At 40.2% G+C, this 20,430-nt stretch overlaps 2 protein-coding genes across 2 annotated transcripts; one reads left to right on the top strand and one right to left on the bottom strand.

Moving 5' to 3' along the window:
• The first annotated feature begins 4,802 nt into the window (after window positions 1–4,802).
• cilp (cartilage intermediate layer protein, nucleotide pyrophosphohydrolase) lies at window positions 4,803–12,917 on the top strand. Its single transcript, XM_061670509.1, is given in 10 exon segments — window positions 4,803–4,881; window positions 5,651–5,822; window positions 7,112–7,159; window positions 7,260–7,529; window positions 7,729–7,905; window positions 9,495–9,800; window positions 9,877–9,985; window positions 10,170–10,318; window positions 10,423–10,949; window positions 10,951–12,917. Coding segments are annotated over 9 exon segments (3,483 nt in total). The 5' UTR covers window positions 4,803–4,881; window positions 5,651–5,758; the 3' UTR covers window positions 12,784–12,917.
• Window positions 12,918–13,039: 122 nt separating this feature from the next.
• On the bottom strand, window positions 13,040–19,735 carry eif3jb (eukaryotic translation initiation factor 3, subunit Jb). The gene is made up of 8 exons (XM_061670510.1): window positions 19,613–19,735; window positions 19,374–19,459; window positions 16,268–16,316; window positions 16,091–16,191; window positions 15,899–15,992; window positions 15,350–15,514; window positions 15,197–15,270; window positions 13,040–14,203 (listed from the first exon to the last, which is right to left on the bottom strand). The coding sequence occupies exons 1-8, from the start codon at window positions 19,623–19,625 to the stop codon at window positions 14,075–14,077; spliced, it is 711 nt and encodes a 236-aa protein (XP_061526494.1). The 5' UTR covers window positions 19,626–19,735; the 3' UTR covers window positions 13,040–14,074.
• Window positions 19,736–20,430: the final 695 nt, after the last annotated feature.

Raw genomic sequence — 20,430 nt, 5'->3', positions numbered from 1 at the left:
CTACATATCGTAAGGCTACTACTAACTTTGGAATGGGTTTGTCAACACTGTCAGTGGCTGAACTTCTCTATACGGTAAGTGCTGGTAGTGGTAAGGCATTCTGTTTGTGTGCACTGCACTATAGCACGTTGGATTTCCAAGCTGGCCATAGGTGAAGTTTTTGGAGGTCGTCTTTCTCTCCTTGGTAAGTCACATCTTTTTCATTTCCACCAGAATCTGAGTGTGGAGACATTGGAACCTCATGCTGTGTTTCTTCAAGTGGTTCATCATGACACTGATTTCCCTCTTCCAACAGCACATCCTCCTGCTGTAGCTGACCTTCATCTGTGTTTGAGCTGAGTCCGGGCCCGTCAGTGTTCAGAGCTCATCTCTCTTGGTTACTGTCCTCTCGTGTGTCATGTTCAGTAGGTTCTGTCTGCAATAGGCACTTGAAGCTCTACTCCTGGCCTGTTGTAGTACACACCATGCTCTTCGTCATTGTGTTCCTCTTGATCTATGTTTTCAGTAGGTGTCGTCGTCTTTTGTTTGGATTTTGTTTTTGGCTGGATCTCCAAAAGTGATCACATGGTTATAGCAAGTTTCAGTGCAAGATTCTTGAGCTTCCTCTGCCCTGTTCAGGTTTAATTTCATAAACTGAGTTGTTCTCTCAAACCTGTCGGATCACAATATGGATATCTTCTTCCCAGTGATTTCAGAGCTTTCCAGTGCGTCCTTGAGGTGTCAAATTTCGAACACGGACACGATCGCCAGGATACAAAACAGATGTCCTCACTTTGCTATCATAGTGTACTTACTTCTCTCTGTTTACTTTTTCACATTCTCTTGTACTGTCATTTGGTTCCTGCATTTCACTTTTCCATCTCTCCATGTATGTTCGGTGGTCTGTTTTTCCCACCACAGTCATGTAACCAAATAAGAGTTCGATAGGTAGTCTTGGGGATCTTCCAAATAACACGTAGAAAGGAGAGAAACGTGTGACCTCACAACATGTGCAGTGATATGCATAGATCAATTTATTGTCGGTGAGTGTTCTTAGCATTTGAAGCAATGTCCAGTTAAAGCGTTTTCCTTGTGGATGATATGGTGTTGTTCACGAACCAAGTACACCACAGTTTCTTTTTAACTGGGTAAAGAGCTGATTCTCAAATTTGCCACCTTGATCATGATGCATCTGTCCTGGTAGTCTGAACTTGAGGGCAAAATCATTAAATATCCAATCACCTACTTTTTTGGCAGACTTGGAGGTAGTTGCATAAGCCTGTGCAAAACGGGTGATCGATGATTACCAGTATATATTTGTATCGACCTTTACATTTGTCCAGGTGGGGAAAATCAATTGACACAAGTTCAAAGGGCTGTGATGATACTAGTAAGTGGTGCCCGTGATTCTTTGCATGGTGTCTTTTGTTTCAAGCAGGTACAAGTCCTCGCCACATAATGTTTAATTTCTTTTTGCATGTAAGGCCAAAAGAATCGATCTCTGATCAGTGATGTTGTCCGATCAATGCCTTGATGGCCAATCTCATCATGCAACTCTTTCAGTACTGTGGCGTTATGCTGCTCAGGTAATACAAGTTGGGTTTTGTTTGTTGTTCTTTTTCTGAGAATGCCATTTTCATCAATATGAAGTCTTCCCCACTCACGTAGCAAACATTTGCTGTGCAAACTTAGGGCTTTAAACTCTTGTCCTGATGGTTTCTTGTTTTCTAGTTTGAACTACAATACTGGAGCAATGTCTTTGTCATTGAGCTTGTTTGATCGCAGCCATTGAGAGAGGGGTTTGTGTTTCTTCATTAACTTCTGAGCGAAGTGAATACAGGACAAATCCAGGTTGAACTGGAGTCTTGAGTCTCAACAACTTGGGTTGACTTTGGGTTGACATTAACTTGGGTTGACTTTGGGTTGCCATTAACTTCTGAGCGAAGTGAATACAGGACAAATCCAGGTTGAACTGGAGTCTTGAGTCTCAACAACTTGGGTTGTCGCTGCCACGCAATCTGACGGAAGCTCTTCTATGCACTCTTCTATCAGCTCGTCAATATTGATAGGCATTCTTGACAGTGTGGGCATCCACATTTTCTTTACCTGGACAATACCGAATAGTAAAATGGAAATCGGCTAGTTCTGCTACCCATTTACATCCAGTTGCATTGAGTTTAGCACTTGACAGGGCATAAGTAAGTGGATTATTGTCAGTAAAGACAGTAAAGGTTGGACATAGGACAGATAGTCTCAGAATTTTTCTTTAATAGGCTCATTTTAATGCAAGAAATTCCAACTTTCCAGAGTGGAGATGATATTTTCGCTCAGCAGTAGCTAATGTGCGGGAACCATATGCAATCACGTTGAGTTTGCCACCTTGTCGCTTCGCTGGTATAAGACTACTCTGAGGCCTTGATCTGAGGCATCTGTGTTAAGGATAAATGGTTGTGAAAAGTCTGGGAATCCAAGGACTGGAGGCTCAACCAGAAGGTCTATCAATCGCTCCAAGATGCGCTGATGATCCTTAGTTCATTCAATCGGTTTCTGTGATTATACTCCTTTTCCTGTAAAATGTCTTGTTTGTGTCCTGTTTTGTGGCACATTGTTGTCCTCTGTCGTCCCTAATTATCCATTCTTTTATGAACTATCATATATGACAGTCATCTATCACACGTTCAGTCATTCGTATGGATTACGTGCACTATTGGCAACAGGTATACAGGTATGTAAAACTAAACAGCTGATATGAGACAATAGTTAATAGTTGAAACAGACAGTCAATTGACAGAATACTTTTGAGACATAAAGACATAAACACAGTCACTAAGCAATAAAAGGTTACCAGTAATGTGGTAATGCCGGTACAATTATTATTTTTTATTTTTGACAATTGTGCAAAAAGATGCAGAGTCCTCTAGCAATTAGAGCAGTTTGAAATGACTATGAGAACAATACTCCGGTGCAATGACCATTGTGCAAAGGGCGCAGAGACGTCAAGAAATTGATGCAGTTTAAAGTGACTAGTAGTGCGATGTGCAAATGTTGCAGATGCTACTCAAGCACATGAGTGGCCGGTATTGGTCAACAACAGTAAGCAAATAGTGGAGAGTACAGACTACTACAGTGGGTGCATCACTAATGTATAAATGACCCGACAGAGATGGTAGAAGGTATTCAAGTCGTTGGCTAGTGTGCTATTGTTCTCAGCTTGGGGGGATCGTCGCTTGTAATTGGTCAGAGATTGAAATGCATGCCAGACTGATTTAGAGTCGTTAGCGCTAAATTGTTTTTCCAAATTTGCTGCATAGTTCCTCTTTGCAATGTTAATTTCTTTAGTCAGCTGGTTTCTAGCTCGATTATACAGGGCCCTGTCCCCGCTTTGGCATGAGTCCTCCTTAGCTTGGCGAAGTTGCTTAAGTTTGGCAGTGAACCACGGCTTGTTGTTGTTGAATGTGCAAAATGACTTTGTTGGTATACACGCATCTTCACAGAAACTGATATAGGATGTGACAGTGTCCGTATATTCATCCCGGCTGCCAGCTGAATTTTCAAAGACACTCCAGTCTGTGCAGTCTAAACAGCTTTTAAGTTCCATCTTTGCTTCTTTGGTCCACTTTTTCACCGTAGACTTTGCGCATTTAAGTTTTTGTCTGTATGTTGGTATTCAGTGAATTTAGCAGTGATCAGACAAGCCCAGAGCTGCACGAGGTATAGCACGTTATTTAGCGTAGTATAACAGTGGTCTAAAATGTTATTTTCCCTGGTCGGACAGTCGATGTGTTGCTTTTATTTAGAGAGTTCGTGGTTGAGTTTAGCTTTGTTAAAAGTCCCCAAGAATAATGAGGGGTGAGTCTGGGTGGGTTTTTTTAAAATTGTGTTTACTTGTTCAGCGAGCATTAGCAGTGCGGCATTCGTGTTAGCTCGAGGACGAATGCAAACGGGAGGGAATGAAAAATGCAAACTCGCGTGGCGTGTAAAATGGCTTACAGTTCAAAAACAGCGACTCCAAATCCGGCTGCAGTGTTCCTTTTTGCACGGACAAAGCTTTAGTAAATCATTAATAAGTGTTTTATCAAGTATTCTGCTGCACTGGAACACATCAAGATCAATTGCTTGCTAACCATGTGATTTCAAATTCTAACATAGCGCTAAAGTAGCTAAAATTAGCTTTAAAAAAAGGAGCTAAAATTGCTTTCAACATTGGATAATGTTACTTAAACTGTGTTTTCCAGATGGTGGCCTCAGATGGCTCTTTGCATATGTCTGAGCATTTTTTCTAACTGGAGAAGCAAAACTTAACTCAAGTTAAATGAATAAACTGAGCTGTGGAAAACATTAGTGCTCTTTGCTATGTCATATGATAAGGTCAACAAATGAATGTTATGAAATAATACTCAAAATAATAGTGATTATGCGTAACGTCAATCTTTAGCATTACATGCTTGCTGATGAATTTTGACTAAATAATGTAAACACACTGGTCAAAAGAACGGATGTATTAATTTTTCACTTTCTCCATGATTATGCCAGCCATTTGATGCAAAATACCCTGAGAGTGTTTTTACATATTTGGCCAATATGACTAATGCCAGTGTCAGTTTTACGAAGACCAGAAATTGTTACTTAGAGCCCTTGAAAAACACGGTTTACCTTCAGTACCAGTGTTACACACTGGGAGTCAAAGCTGGACAATGAAGGTGATGATTTATGAAGATGAAATGAAGGGACATTGTGGCATACTGCCAAGAGAGGAAGGAGTGGTGCTACGGGCAGAGTAGTATAAAAGAGATGCCGGAGGAGTGTGCTGAAGCACACTGACGAGGAGGAGAGACGTGAGAAGAAGAGAGGAACAAGAAAAGGAGATATCAAGCATAGGCCCAAGGACCAGTCCGCAAACAGGTAATACATATATTCACGTCCCTGTTGTATTTCTCTTGGAGAGGTTTTATATAATACAAAGTCAGAAATTTCTTACGCGAATGAGAACTCATCCAAGGATTTAAAGTTTCCAATTGTTGTCTGTTTAATAACAATGTAAATTTGAGTCACCTTTGTTCAATTTTATTTGAATATAAAAACATTTATACACTGTATATCTGCAACTAATTTATTGTAATAGTAGACTTGATAACATCTGAATTGAGAGTATATGATAAATTGGACAAACTACCAGTGTTTCTGACAGTTAATTACACAAATGCAATCGTTTGTGTGCGAGTGCTTCGTAAGTAGATAGATGCAAAAAATGCCTGTGAGCCCCCCTGACAAATGGTGATGGCTAACACAGATGTGAAATCTGAGTGGGGGTTTCAGCAACGTCTTTCTTGTGGGTTGTTTTCTTTGCCCCAGCCCTCCCCATACGAAGATGTCCGAGATCATGTTTGAAGGCATGTTCCTGTTGTAAAAGTCAACGTGTTTGTATGATAACTCAAAGTGAACAAATGTCTTACAAATACGATAGCGATGATCAACTGTTTGAAAGGCATTTGCTTTCACTGTGGTTCAATAAGTGACTGATGATGGAGTAGTGGTTCACTTGCCTGACTTCCATGCAGGCAGTGCGGGTTGAGTTCACACTCAGTGACGGTGTGATTGTGAATGGTTGTCTGTTTGTTCCCTGTAGCAGAATGTTTTCTATTCTATTTGTATTTTTATTTTATTTTTTCAGAGGTGAATTTGTGCTGCTGATCTCTATCCTTTTCTGAGTTCCCTGGTATAAAACATGCACTACCAGAGGTGAAAGTTTGACGGTCATATACAAAGGCAGAAGGTGACAATGCTACTAAGGATACTCCTTTTCATTGTGGGAATCAGCCAAGCTACAGTTTTTTCAGCTCAAGGTGAGTCTCTCACAAAGTTCACTTGACATTAGCAAAAACTGTCTGTACTGTACGAATTTAAACGCCCTTCTTTATCGCTGAATAAAATATTTCAGGACACTTGCAATAAATACTATTCCCCATCAAATGGAATTCCAACTTTTTTTCACAATTTAAAAGTTTCCCTCGTGTCTTGATAAAAGGTCTTTATGGCTTTTCTGTCAAAATACACAAAGGATAAAGAATATCTGGCACCCTTAACATCCGCTGGTATATATATCATTCGGTTTTGACTGGGCATTTCTTTTTCATGCAAATGAGTCACTGCTAGGCATAGGCATTGCAACAAGGCGGCCAAGTACTTGTTCTAAAACAATCCCAGAGTCTGAGCGTGCCTCCATAAAGATTCATTTAAAGCATCATTTTCATTCATTTTGGCAGCACTTCATCACCGAGGAGCTAAATTGCACTTGTCGGTTAGTGTGCGTATACATGTCGCCAAACACAAATACCTCCGCGCCCCCAAATCAACAACTATGTCAAATATTCAAGGATGTGCCAGTTTTCAGAAGCTAACGCTAATAACACTGTTAGCTAATGCTAATCTGTGCTAACATTGTGGCTCTCCTCAACATTTGGCTTTGACATGACAGCGCTAACGTGTAGTTCAGTGGCCATACTCTGGCTCCTTCTTGAAAATGGCAGATCTTCTCCAACCCAAGCTTCCAAGTTATAGGCAGAGAAACTTTGGCTTGGGCGCGTTATTTTGTGAATTAAAATTGAGAATGGCTTGCTTGCAGTCACAGAAACAGGCAGCTATAGGCAGCCAACATTTACTTGGCTGTTCAATTTTACACTATGTAGGTGGGCAGGGCCTCCAAAAATCCTACTTTTTGTATACAAGCAACTAAAAGTGAATTTTCCATATATACCATTTAACATTGTAGAAGTCAAAGAAATTAACTATATTGGTTAATTGCATCACTTCTCCTACACACAAACAGGTGTGTGTCGCAGGCTGTTTTCGAAATCCCTTTCACATAATACAGTCTGCCCAGAGAGCTCTCACCAAATTTATGAAGCCTTTGGGAGCAGTCACTGGAAAGATTAAAAGTTCACGAGGCTAGTAATTATTTCTACTCGTCTCATATCATTCTCTAAATGTACTTGTATGCAAACATTGAATTTTGGAGGTGTAAAACTATTTTTGTTTGTTATTTGTTATTACAAGACATCAATTTAACAAACATCCATAGCTGATGTGAGGAGATGCAATGACCTAATCAAATCAAATCAACGGTCTCTTACAGGACTATGGAGAAGCGAAGATTCCAGCACTTCTGTAACCCACTCTCACGGTACAGTCTCTTCTCTGATTTTACACCCTATAAGTTTGTATAAGTTGAACTCGATCATTCTCCTAAATGTGATTTCCATGTTTGGTTCTGAACTACCTAGACAACTACGAATGGACCACATGGTTCAATGTGGACCATCCCGGAGGCCGTGGAGACTACGAGCAGCTGGATGCCATTCGCTATTACTATCGGGCCAAAGTGTGTGAGACTCCACGGGCGCTGGAGGCCAGAACCACTGATTGGGTCCCAGCCCGTGAAACTGGAGAGAAGGTGCATGCAGACCCAACTGTGGGCTTCTGGTGCCTCAATGAAGAGCAAGGTTCAGAACGGAACTGTTCCAACTATGCTGTCCGATTTCTTTGTCCTAAAGGTTTGTTCTCATTTTCAGGATGCTTTAAAATTCCAGATCTTGATGTTTAACCAATGCCTTTTCCAAGTCTGCATATCCCACTTGCTTTGTGCTAAACACGATTGCAGAATAGGCGATATGTTGATTTATATTTTTACTAGATCATTGCTATAATTGTCACTTTGTGGTTTATTATGACTAAAGCTCTATTTCTTATCAGGTAACAGCCTAAACTTTCAGAATACATGGAGTCCGTGGTCAGACTGGGGTCCATGTCCTGCCCTCTGTGGTCAAGTGGGCTTCCAAATACGCTCCAGAAGCTGTAGTTCTCGCTCAATGCTTTGCAATGGACCAAAGGTAGAAAGGAAAGAATGTCATGGACCAGAGTGTCTGACAGGTAAACTGACAATGGTTGGTTTAAACACTTACAGCTTGTTTTCTTAACCATACTAGCATGCAGGGCCAACTCACCTATGAGGCAAGATGGGCAGATGCTAAGGGCAACGAGGCCTCTAGGGGGTGCCAAATAATCGGGTAAAGAAAATTCTACTTCAATATAATTATATTAAATACACATTTTTACTTTTAACTTTACATTTCAAGTCAAAATATTTCAACTATAACAAAATGAAAAAGGAGTCCATTGAAATCAATATAAACAATCAAATAAGCAAATAGGATCAACGTGAACTACTTTGAAATCAACACTCCTGTCCGGAACATAAAAAGTGACATTCCCAGCCACAGCTGACAGCAAACTGGACGTAGAACTACACAGCTATCGCTGGCTGAGTTTGAGCAGGCAGCGCAGTGGCTTACGCACTAGGCTTCACCTGCGTTTAATCAACTCTTGAGTGCCCGGGTTAATTGCCGTATACTGTACTTCTAAATTTATGATGGTAGTTGCACTTTAAATGGTATATGAAAATCTAATTATCATGAGTAATACATTTAAAAGAATCTGACATTTAGTTAAAGATTTCATAATAAATAAATATATAATAATACAAGAAATAATAACAAATACAAAAATTATGTAATGTTAAACGAAAACGTTAAGTCCAGATGAAACCTGTGGATGAAAGAATCTCTTTCAAGTGGGGAAGCTTCCCATTAACAATAAATTGACAACAAACTCTCAACATTGAAAAGTTAATGTAGATTCTAATTTAAAACAATGCCAATTATTATTACAAATGACAAAACCAAATAAATACTACCTCCTCCGGCTGATTCGTACCCGCTCGCTCAGTGAGGGGACGGGGGAATTTATTGATGTGACTCCAGAGAACTTTGTAATGGACCTAAACTGTCCGGGTAAGAAAAAGAGACGAGGGAAAATGGGAGAAAGAGAGGTACAGTCGTTGCGACTTTTGGTTTGTCCCATTAGGTGTCACAACAGCAATGATCACTTGTATGATTTCTTTGGCAGTTACGATAAAGTAATTCAATGAAGAAAATCTTGTATTTCATATTTAAAATAGTGTGACATGTTATCTTTTCAATTAAAGACAATAGTAAAAACAATCCTATTCGACTGAGTTTGTAAGCATTATGTAAATCGCCATTGGAGGGGGCACCATATACAAAGGTAAACTCTCACCTAGGGTGCCCCTTAGCATCCACTGCAATATGGCAAATACTGCCTGTTGGGTGGTCCTCAACCTTGGTCTGGACTCTGGAGAGTATCAACTACTTATGATACATATCACTGATGTTTATACCCACAAGATGAATCCTGAAGTTTGCTTTGTTTCTATACCATCAGCAGCTTAAAAAAAAAAACCTTAGAATACCTTTATATTAATAACCGGGCACAACTTTATGTTCTGATTAATGCAGATGCCCATCTTGCACCATTGAAGGAGCACTGTCATTGTCAGTGAGATTTTTGTAATCCCGCCTGGTTCATCAGAATTTGAATATGGCGCCTAACGTCAGATTATATTATCAATGAATACTAGAGTTATTTTCTCCATCTTTTAGATTGCTCCCTACATTGTGTAATGGGGAAGGTAAATGCAGAGTGTGACACATGCATGTGTGACGAGCACATCCTGTTGGGCTCTGTTCGCGGTTCTGGCGGTCTCATTGCTGAGGGGGCTGCAATACTTGGCTCGAACAAACTCCTCACCCTCACAGACCACAATGGACACTTTCGTATTCCTGGGCTCTGCCCTGATGGCAACACTACATTGACAATCAGACTGCAAGGCCATGCCACCCTTAGTGTCATTGTTCCCAAGAGCTCTGACCGTACCACAGTCCTCAGTGTACAGCTCAAAAGAACCGGTACAGTAAAAATCCTTTTAAGTAATGAGTGAAATGGTTCAAAATTAATATATTTTTTATTTTTGACACTTTTCAGAGAAGCTTCATGTGCTGAGCAACCCTGATAGCAAGGCCAGGAGAGAGGGTCAAACTACTGCCTTCTGCTGTAATGTGGCTGGAACACCACAACCAGACAAGTACCAATGGTCGGACTTAATATTTTATTTATAATATAAAGTACATATACTATAACTATGTTTTCATTACATTATAATATTTTATTTATAATATAAAGTACATATACTATAACTATGTTTTCATTACATTATCATACTGTTTATAGCAGGTTGTTTGTTTTTCTAATCAGTGTCTGTGGTTTTCTCAACAAAGGTTCCATAACAACACCCTCTTAGAGACAAAATCTGAGAGTACCTTGGTTCTTAAAGATCTGCATCCTGAGCAAGCTGGAGAGTACTATTGCAAAGCAAGTGGTCAGTCTGGGGCCATTAAGACCAAAGCAGCCATGCTCAAAATCATTGGTTTGTTTTAGTTTGCTGGTAATAAAAATAATGATAATAATAAAATGCATACATACAAAAGCCATCAAAACTAATTTAAAATTGAAATGTCCTTTCTCCTTCAGACAAAAATAGCTATTCATGCAATCCCAAGCCTGAATCCCATTTCATACGACTTCCACATGACTGCTACCAAAACAGCACAAACTCAATCTACTACGATGTGGGCAAATGCCCTTCCAGCACATGCGTTGGGCAATTGGACAATGGTATCAGATGCAAAGACAAAGTGACTTACTGCTGCAGTGTGGCAAAGATGGAGGAAATGCACCTGACATGCCAGGGCTACCAACTACCCGCAAAGGTAGTTACTGAATGCGGCTGTCAGAAATGTGTCGACACCAAGGCTATTGTGCATGGTAGAGCTGTGGCTGCAGACAATGGTGAGCCAATGAGATTTGGCCACATCTTTATGAATGGTGTAAGAATTAGCCGAACAGGCTACAAAGGTACCTTCACCATCCACGTTCCTCCTGAAACAGAGAGGTTCGTCCTGACGTTTGTGGACAACATGAATAATTTCATCAACACAACAAAGGTACTTCCATTCAATGCCAAAGGAGGTGCTGTTTACCATGAAATTAAACTTCTAGCGAAAGAAAGTTCCTGTGACTATAAGTTCCTTAGAAACCAACACTCTTGAACTTGGGGAAGTAGAGGGCCAGGAGCCAGTGGCTCACATTCAGATTCCCCCCAATTCCTTCTATAAGGAGAATGGAGAAGTGTTTGTGGGTGACGTAAATGCTAGTGTAACATTTCTTGATCCCAGAGATGTTTCCACAGCAGCTGCAGCCCAAAGTGATCTCAACTTTGTAGGGAATGAAGGAGATACCTTGCCACTGAGAACCTATGGGATGTTCTCGGTTGACTTCAGAGGTGGAGAAACCAATGAGCCCTTGAATGCAGGTGAGGTGAAGGTGTTCCTAGATTCTGCCCAGGTGACTATGCCTGAACACCTTGGAACCATGAAGCTGTGGTCACTCAACCCCGATACAGGCCTGTGGGAGGAGGAGGGAAGTCTGAAGGTTGAAAAGAAATCAAGAGGAAAAAGGGAAGAGAGAACTTTTCTGATTGGGAACATGGATATCAGAGAGCGGCGACTTTTTAACCTGGACGTCCCAGAGAACCGTAGGTGTTATGTGAAAGTAAGGGCCTTCCGCGGTGAACGTTTCATGCCCAGTGAACAGGTTGAGGGTGTTGTAATGAGTCTCATAAACATGGAGCCCACAGCTGGCTATTCCTCTAACCCTCGTGCTTGGGGACGTTTTGACAGTGTCATCACTGGCCCTAATGGTGCATGTCTTCCTGCCTTCTGCGATGAGCAAAAGGCAGATGCCTACTCTGCATATGTCATGGCCAACCTTGGAGGCGAGGAACTCGAGGCTGTCCCTTCTACTCCCAAACTCAGTCCAAACCTCATTGGAGTGGCTCAGCCATACTTGGGCAGGCTGAACTACAAGCGCACTGACCATGAAAACCCCAGACTGAAGAAGACAGCATTTAGCATCAATTTGGCAAAACCAAGTCCGAACACAGCTGAAGAGGCCAACGGACCAGTGTACGCATTTGAAAAACTGAAAGAATGTGAAGAGGCACCATTCAGTGCTGCACATTTCCGCTTCTCACGAGTGGAAGGAGATCGTTACGATTACAACACGGTGCCATTCAATGAGGATGACCCCATGAGCTGGACAGAGGATTACCTCAGTTGGTGGCCGAAGCCGATGGAATACCGTGCCTGCTACATCAAAGTCAAAACCAACAGCCCACATGAGATTAATGTGCGGTCCCATAACATGGGGGGCACTCACCCAAAGACAGTGGGCCAGCTGTATGGTCTCCGAGATATCCGAAGTATACGTGACATGGAACAGACGGGAGTGTCAGCCGTGTGCCTGGAGTTCAAGTGCAGTGGGATGCTGTATGATCAGGAACGCGTTGATCGCACATTGGTGAAGGTGATCCCACAGGGTAGCTGTAAAAGGGATCATGTCAACCCATTACTCCAGGAGTACCTGGTGAACCACTTGCCACTAGCCGTCAACAATGACACAAATGAGTTCACTATGCTGGCACCTCTTGACCCTCTCGGCCATAACTACGGAATCTATACAGTAACAGATCAGGATCCACGCACAGCCAAAGAAATTGCTCTCGGACGCTGCTTTGATGGCACCTCAGACGGCACTTCTCGTGTCATGAAGAGCAAGGAGGGTGTCGCGCTGACATTTACTTGTGGAGCTCGCGAGGTTACACATCAAAGTGTCTTCCAGGCCCTGCAGAGCTCTCAAGGCCAGATAGCCACTAGTGTGGGGAGAAGTGAAGGGAGACAAAACCGGCGTCGGCAAAGGGCCAATACTTCGCGCAACAGTCAAAGACACAGCACCAGAGATCCTAAAGGAAGAGGCACAAAAACCAGAAGTTAAACATACCACTTAAGAGTCAAGTACTGCGCAAGACTCCAAGAGTGTCCAACATGAATCTTGATTTGGTGCAAATATTTTATGTTTTACAACTTCACTAAATATGTAACTACAAGAGCTAGCCTATTTCTTTTTGTCATTCAGATTGTTTTCAATGTCATTTATAAATGTTCTACTTGAAACTGTAAATAGGATATTTATTACAATGAAAATATTGCAAGATGATTCTTATAGTTATTTTATCAAATCAAACAAGATCTTTGTTTTGACCAGTGATTTATTAAATTGCGTTTATAAAACTGCAGCAATCTTAATGTCATCAACATAGCCAATTCCCCATGTAACATTGAAACTGGTCAAGTTCTAGAAAAAGGAGAAATAAATTGCTTTCAAATGACTGTAGCCCATAGGAAGACATGGTAGGGGGAGGCCAATAAATCCATTCCTCATCACACTTGATACAAGCTTGCGGAACATATGATTAGACCATTTAACAAGTGTTTCCCAATTTCTCGAACCCCTCGTTTTCAAGCACTAGTATAAATCAATTTGGGATAGCACATTTTATTTGTAATGTACCAACAAATTCAACTTAATACGCTTGTCTTCAATTGTTTGAAGAAATCCCAGACAATAGAATGGCGGTCGTGTTTTCAAGCCAAAATGAACATACTTATTTTTCCCTTTAATCTTTCAGCTAACATAGTGTGCTTTCTGTAAATAAACATCCTCCACTCACGTCAGTTTCAGTCACCCGAATAAAACCTCTGCAGTTAACATGAATAACGGGGTGAATTATTTGTATTTGGCAACCAGTTATAGATACTATATACTCATCTGTAAGAGAACCATCCTCAAGTGAGACCTGAACTATATACATGACATTCTGGTTCAAGAGTTTGCATAGAACCTTCTGTTTCTATGTCACTACATGTATAACTGCAATACAGTCTGCTATTGGGACAGTAGCAACATTTCATTGAAAATGAGCTCTGAAAACAGACAACGGCAGTAACAAGTATACTCTCTTTAAGCAGGGTTATCCAACAGATAAATAATTCAGGTACGTGAATGTGAGTCCAGGCTGCATGAAGAGAGAAAAGGCAATTCCATACGGATGAACATAAAGAGAAGGTGAGACTGGATGCTTCCAGTACAGTCCCTGAAGTCACTGAAGCAAGATGAAGGGGGCAACACACAGTTCTGATCTTCCAGGATGGAACTGGACAGCAAAAGGTAGAGCTGCAAAAATCAGGATTGGAAGAGGAACAGGACCATTGCCATGGAGCCTGTGTCACATGAAGTCCTCGTAGTCTTGAGCGTAGCCACCGTCAAAACCTGCATATTCCAGGTCATCTCGCATCTGTGCTTTTAAACCACCACCTGGTATGACACCTTTCTTCTTTTTTTTCCCTTTGTTTTGCTGGAAAGAAAATAAGTTGAGGTCAAATATTGTCTCCCGACATAAACCAGATCTGTAGACCTCATAAATCACTCAATCAAAGGCCTTTCTAATCATCTTCATGTTACAGTGGAACCTTCAAATTAGAATGTCATGGAAGTCAAGACATTTACCAACCAAACATTTAAAGAAAAACAAAAAAGGCAAAGAAAACACTTTGTACCACTATCATGCAAGACATCGGACGATACCTAGGTTGTTTTTTTCGTGCAATTTTATGATTAGGACAATTGGATGGTGGAACCGAATTTTCTCCTATGGGAAAAAAAACAGTTTATAAATAGCAGTTAGGGTCATTTTTTTTATTTTGGTCATTTTTTCCAGGAATATAAATAAACTTTTTCACTAATGGTCATAAATTACGTTCATTTATTTATTATCAAACAACTGTGTATTCTCTCTATAAATCATAATTACAAAAATGCTATCCAAACGATGCTGATCAAAAGTTTACATCGCAGGAAGGTTTTGGCCTGATAACCTACAAGTTGACGCAAACACGTTTAAATGGACACTAAGGATAAACATCCTCACCTGTGATCTGTTTGCCTGTAATTGGTGTGCATGTATAAAAAGTGAGTGAGTAACTATTGGGTCGTTTGATCAGGGTCATTTAGGTGGTTGCTGTTGTCATTATGATTGAAAATAGCAAACTATTTTATAATAAAGATTCACCCAACCACTAAACTTATAAGAACAAGTTAAATATCGCTGAATGTTCCAGTGGTTGAGGTTCTACTGTAATACACATATACGGCATTGATTTAGTTGGAACATCACCTACTTATGCCAATATTTGGAAAGATAAAATTAACACATGAGCTTGTTTAAGATGTGACACAAATTACATGTTCATGAGCGTGCTTAAAGTCACTGAACTGGGTAAATAGTGCACCCTAGCGATCACAAATAATCTGAGAAACAAGACGCAGTGTACAGTCAGTCTCTTCTTACCTTTTCTTGTTTCTGTTTTTCACTAAGTAGAACTGAAAGGGAATTACTGACTTTCTTCAAGTCATCAACTTCCACTAGGGGGAAAAAAGCAACTTGTTAAATAGTCAGACACACAGGATCATCAACATACTTGCACTTGAAACCAGCGCTTACATGAAACACAGAGTTCCCGAAACAATGAATCCAAGAAACTTGAATAATGCACAGATTTCTCAAACTGGGATATCTTTTCTTTCAGCAATTTTTCAAACTCTGTGAATTCTTCTTTGGAAGATGGACACATTGCATCAATTCCAGCTACTGAAGAGCCGCCAACTCCTAGAAACGGAACAAAACAATGTATTGCAAATATGCTTAGAGATACACTTATGTTCAAAAGGAATAATACAATGGCCAATTTTTTTTTTGATTTTTCTGCTGAATGAATGTTTAGCTTTTGGCAGGTAATGACAAATGCAAAAGTTGTGTCAGCGATATCTAGGAATTGGAGATTGGAATGAAGGTTTCACGTCCGTTTTGATAAAGAGTGTGGCTAATTTTATCCAAAAGAAAAAATGTCTTAACACAGTTCTCGAGAGAAGAGAGCCATGCAACAAGTACAATTCCCCCTCACACTTTGGCCAAGGTATTAGTAACTTGGGCTTAGCTATATTTTAGGGAACAGTGATGGTGGAGGCTCAACTAAAAATACTGAGGTCTGACCAAAGGCATCCTTTGCCAACTCCAAGTCTGCATCTTCCTGAAGCTTCTGCACTCTTAACTTTTGTGTAAGTTGTTCTTCGGGAGTAAACTCTTGCTAGAAAGACATGGCACAAAGTATAACATAACATAGCTCTTCATTGTTGTCTATAACAGTCAAACACAAAAGCAAACGATAAAAACGAAAGCACTCACTTCCAATTCTTTTTCTTTTAACTCCTGTTGTTTTTTCTTTAAGTGGTTTTCTCTCTCTTTAATCTTCTCACTCAACTTTTTCTTTTCAGAAACTTTTGCCCCTGAAAATAAAGTTGTTTTTTATTTTTTTTTTAAAGTGCAGAAAACCAGCTCGTGTCAAAACTGATATTTAAATACCCGTTTTGTTCACTTCTTTTTTCTCATCTTCCTCATCATCCCAGTTGTCCTGTGAAGAGAATAAAGCGGGTCAGTTTCCATCTTAAAAATTAGCAGGCGACAAACTATGATATCAGTTACATTTAAACCAACTTAGCAGTTTCAGTATCAAGCCCCAGCGAAGTTGCGAGGTCGTCAAAATATTTCTCAACTTGATTCTAAAATTATGACCCACTACATTAAGTACCCTTACACAATCTAATTATGTCTACTGAAAAGTATAATGGCAGCAACAGCTGGTGGTATACATTAATTTTATAATTTTTTTTTTTTACTAACACAACCAATGAATGTTATTACATATAATTCAAACATCTATAGACAAAAGTAAGAGTAGATAGAGCAAGCGCACAGATCTGGTCAAATACGTCAACTACATACAAATCTATCCTGCTGACAACATTAAGATCTCCTCAAACCTCAAATTACATGTAGATTCTGAGCTTTACGGTCTTCACAGTACAGTACACCACAAGACAATGTATAAATTACACTTTACACCAATCTGATCGGCTTCATCGGTATCGGTCGATAATTAGCATTTTATGCTGATCGGCTTTGTCATAATTTGCCGATCCGATCAATGATATCATCGTCACCATCGTGTACAGCATATTTGAATCCAAAAGCAAGTTTATTTTTAGTTTAGTCCCGTGTCTTTTGATGCAGTACTGTAAATATCTAACCGCCAATAATGTTATTTAAAAAAAAAAAAAAACTTAATGCCTGGATTAGACTACAAGACAAATTTGGTCTTTCACGATTGCACTGTCAGACTACTGCAATAAAATTTTGTATTCCGATACCACCGCATCCCGTCTTTTATGATCACTGGGCTTTATCTTCTCAACTCAAACGCGACCTGATACACGTTACCATGGCGACTACAACAACAAGCAAACGTGTGCTGGTGGTCACCGGTGCTCGGGAGAGGATTTTTAATTCAAGGATTGCTTGAGGTATGTTCACGTACTTCTAATATGATACCGCTCTCAAGCAGGCAACAAAACGTTATTTAGCCTCGCAAGCTAGTACTAGCACTGATGGTTGTACGTAAACATGCCGGCGTTGTGTCAAATTATGTTCTAATGTTTTGGTGCGTGTGGAGTAATTTAATTACAATAAAGTAATTTGTAGGCTTTACACAATCAGGATTTATGGGGCCGATCACCGATCAGCAAGTTTAAAAAAAAAAAAAAAAAAAAAAAAAAAAACGATAACCGATCACAAGATGGAGCAATGTGTCCATTTACATGAGTCTAGCATTTTAGACAAATTAAAACACCAATGACCTCTAGGGGGCATTCAAGGATTGGCCACTGACATAACTTTAGGTGAAACCAACATGACAGAAATAATGGGTGCTAACTTACTGTAATTAAATTACTTTAATAAACACTGTTAATGACATGCTTACTCTAACATTCTCACTGTCCCAGCTATATGGACGGGTGTTGTCCAGAGTTTGAGTCAGTTTGACACTTAATTTTTTTCCCCACCACGCTGCGTTGCTTGAACGCAGCATGCTCCTCGTGTACATTCTTCAGGTGCTCGATCAAATTTGTTGTGTTGAAGCATTTAGATGACGTTCCCCACGACGTACTTCAGTTGTGCACAGACTGCAAATAACTTGCGTGTTTGTCTGATACACCGCAAAATAGTGTTTTTTTTCACCGACAAGATTGAAAAAAACTTTATTGGCGTCAGATAGTTACAGTACTGCGCAACAAGACACGTGACAAGGCTAAAAATAAACTAGCTTTTGGATTCATACGCGACTAAGACGCAGTTTAATGAAGTCATTGATCGGATCGGCGACTTATGACATGAAAGCCGATCAGCATAAAATGCTAATTAGCGGCCGATACAGATAAGACCGATCAGATCGGCGTAAAGTCTAGTAATTTAAATACAGTAAATTAGCACCCATTATTTCTGTCATGTTGTAATGTTGGTTTGACCTGACTGATTAGAATACATGACCTGAATAGAGAATACCTTTGAAGATACTCAGTATACAGTACACAAGTATGTACAGTAAATGAACAAGTCATTTAAATAGACACATTGCTCCATTTTGTGATCGTTTTTTTAAACTCTCTGATCAGGCCCAAAAATCCTGCTCTTGTCAAGCCTAATATAAATGCATGACATAACAAGACAAGTCTTCATCACATTATCATCAACTTCTCCGAGGATATTACAAAAAGCCTGACAGTAACAAGTATCGGGCCCCAGCAATTTTACTCTACTTGGGGAACAAGTCCAGTGTTTGGAATTTAACGCGAAATCATCAGTTTCTCTCTTCAGGCAAACATATGCGACAGAAACAATAGGAGGCGGCCCCTCCAACTAGCAGGTTCTCTGACAACATTCAGGTAAAAACACTGTCGCAGCAACTGAAGCCCAACTCCCTAAAAATAAACGGAAAGTTCGAGAGCTAACGTAAGATGTTGGATGAGTCATCAGCCCAAATGATTTAATGGGACCGTGTGCCGCTCACATTTAGCGAACGAGCTCTGCTTCGAAATGAAGTGATACTGCTTTCGGCAGTCATACAAAAGCTAATTGCACACAGTCGTTAATGACAACCGATTTGGGGCATTTCTATGTTCTTCCTTAAAACGACACATTCCATTACACGCCAATAGCGTCGAAGTTATCGTATTAAGAAGCAAGGGGAAGCGAGGCTAGCCAGTGTGAGGCCCAGCAACAGATTGGCTTAGAGCTAAATTCATTTTAGCCCAAAAGACCCACGGCTTTATCGATAACTACGACCGACTGGAAACGCCCAGATATCACAATTCAAAACGCCTAGAGAGGTTGACATTGCTAAGTGTTACAATTAGTACGGGTAGCCGAATACAGAAGCACACATTTAGCTGCACTTGGGTTAGCAGCGCAGATACCACATGAGGTAGCAGTCAGCTAACTTTAGCTTAAGTCACCGAAGCCGCCGATATAGCATTGTACTCAGGCGCCACCACATTCACAAATCACCAAGCGCTCGTTACGCGTAAACTGGCATATGTCTCCAAACGTGTTCTTGTGTGTTGTGTTCACCCACTTTAACGTCGTCATCTTCGTCTTCGCCTTCCCACTTGTCCTGTGGCGCCTTTTGAGTCGGCTCCTCCGGCTCGAAGTTGTCAGCGTCTGTAAAAACGACAGCATAAAATGTGTAAGAGGCAGCCTCATACGAGCCGTGAGTTCAAGAACAAGCGAAGGACTCGTGTATCAAAGCCGGTGACGAATGTGAACCACAAAAAATGGAAGGTTGCCGCTATCCGCTCCAAGTTGCTTTCTTACCCCAGTCGGCCATGTTGGCTGTGATGCTAAATGTTTGACAGGCAGGCTGCTCACTGCTGCAGCCCGCTGGCTCCACGTTCACTCCGCTCCCACCTCCTCCACGTCACTGATATGAGCTCATGTATTGTCTCTCCTTTATTTTATTTCCGCCGCTCGTTTTCTGTCCTGTCCTCGCGACAACGATAGCAGGTGACAGTTTCGCATTAACCAAAAAAAAAAAAAAACACACCATACAAACTTGATGGCGTCAGAATGATATCATACATCGGTCGAGAACACTTTTACCCGTTTGAAGTTACCCGTTAATTTGTTACGAGAAGACGTCTTTTGTTTGTATCGTTTTTTTGTTTTTGTTTTTTTAAACGTGTTTATTGCTCTTAGCTTCCAGACCTGATACATAATATTAGTTTAGATATATTTTCTGCACAGACTTAACTGAATAAACTAAATAAACGCCCAAAGGTTCCTCGTAATGTTTTTTTTTTTTTTTTTTTAAATCAACTTCGCGTTTTTTTTTTGAGACTCACATTTCCTTTTATTCCTCCTCAATGCAATTTTTTTATTTGTTTTACTTTGTTGGTTGAGATATATATATATATATATATATATATATATATATATATATATATATATATATATATATATATATATATATATACACACACACACACACACACACACACACACACACACACACACACTGAACAAAAACATAAATGCAACACTTGTTTTTGCGCCCATTTTCCATGAGCTGGACTCAAAGGTCTAAAACTTTTTCTACATACACAAAAGTGTATGTAGAAAAAGGCTGGCCACAA

Source organism: Phycodurus eques, chromosome 2 (assembly GCF_024500275.1).
Source record: "Phycodurus eques isolate BA_2022a chromosome 2, UOR_Pequ_1.1, whole genome shotgun sequence".
In the NCBI taxonomy this organism is placed as follows: Eukaryota; Metazoa; Chordata; class Actinopteri; order Syngnathiformes; family Syngnathidae; genus Phycodurus; species Phycodurus eques.
Note: the sequence above shows the minus strand (reverse complement) of the source record. Positions and strands in the feature narration are given on the sequence as shown.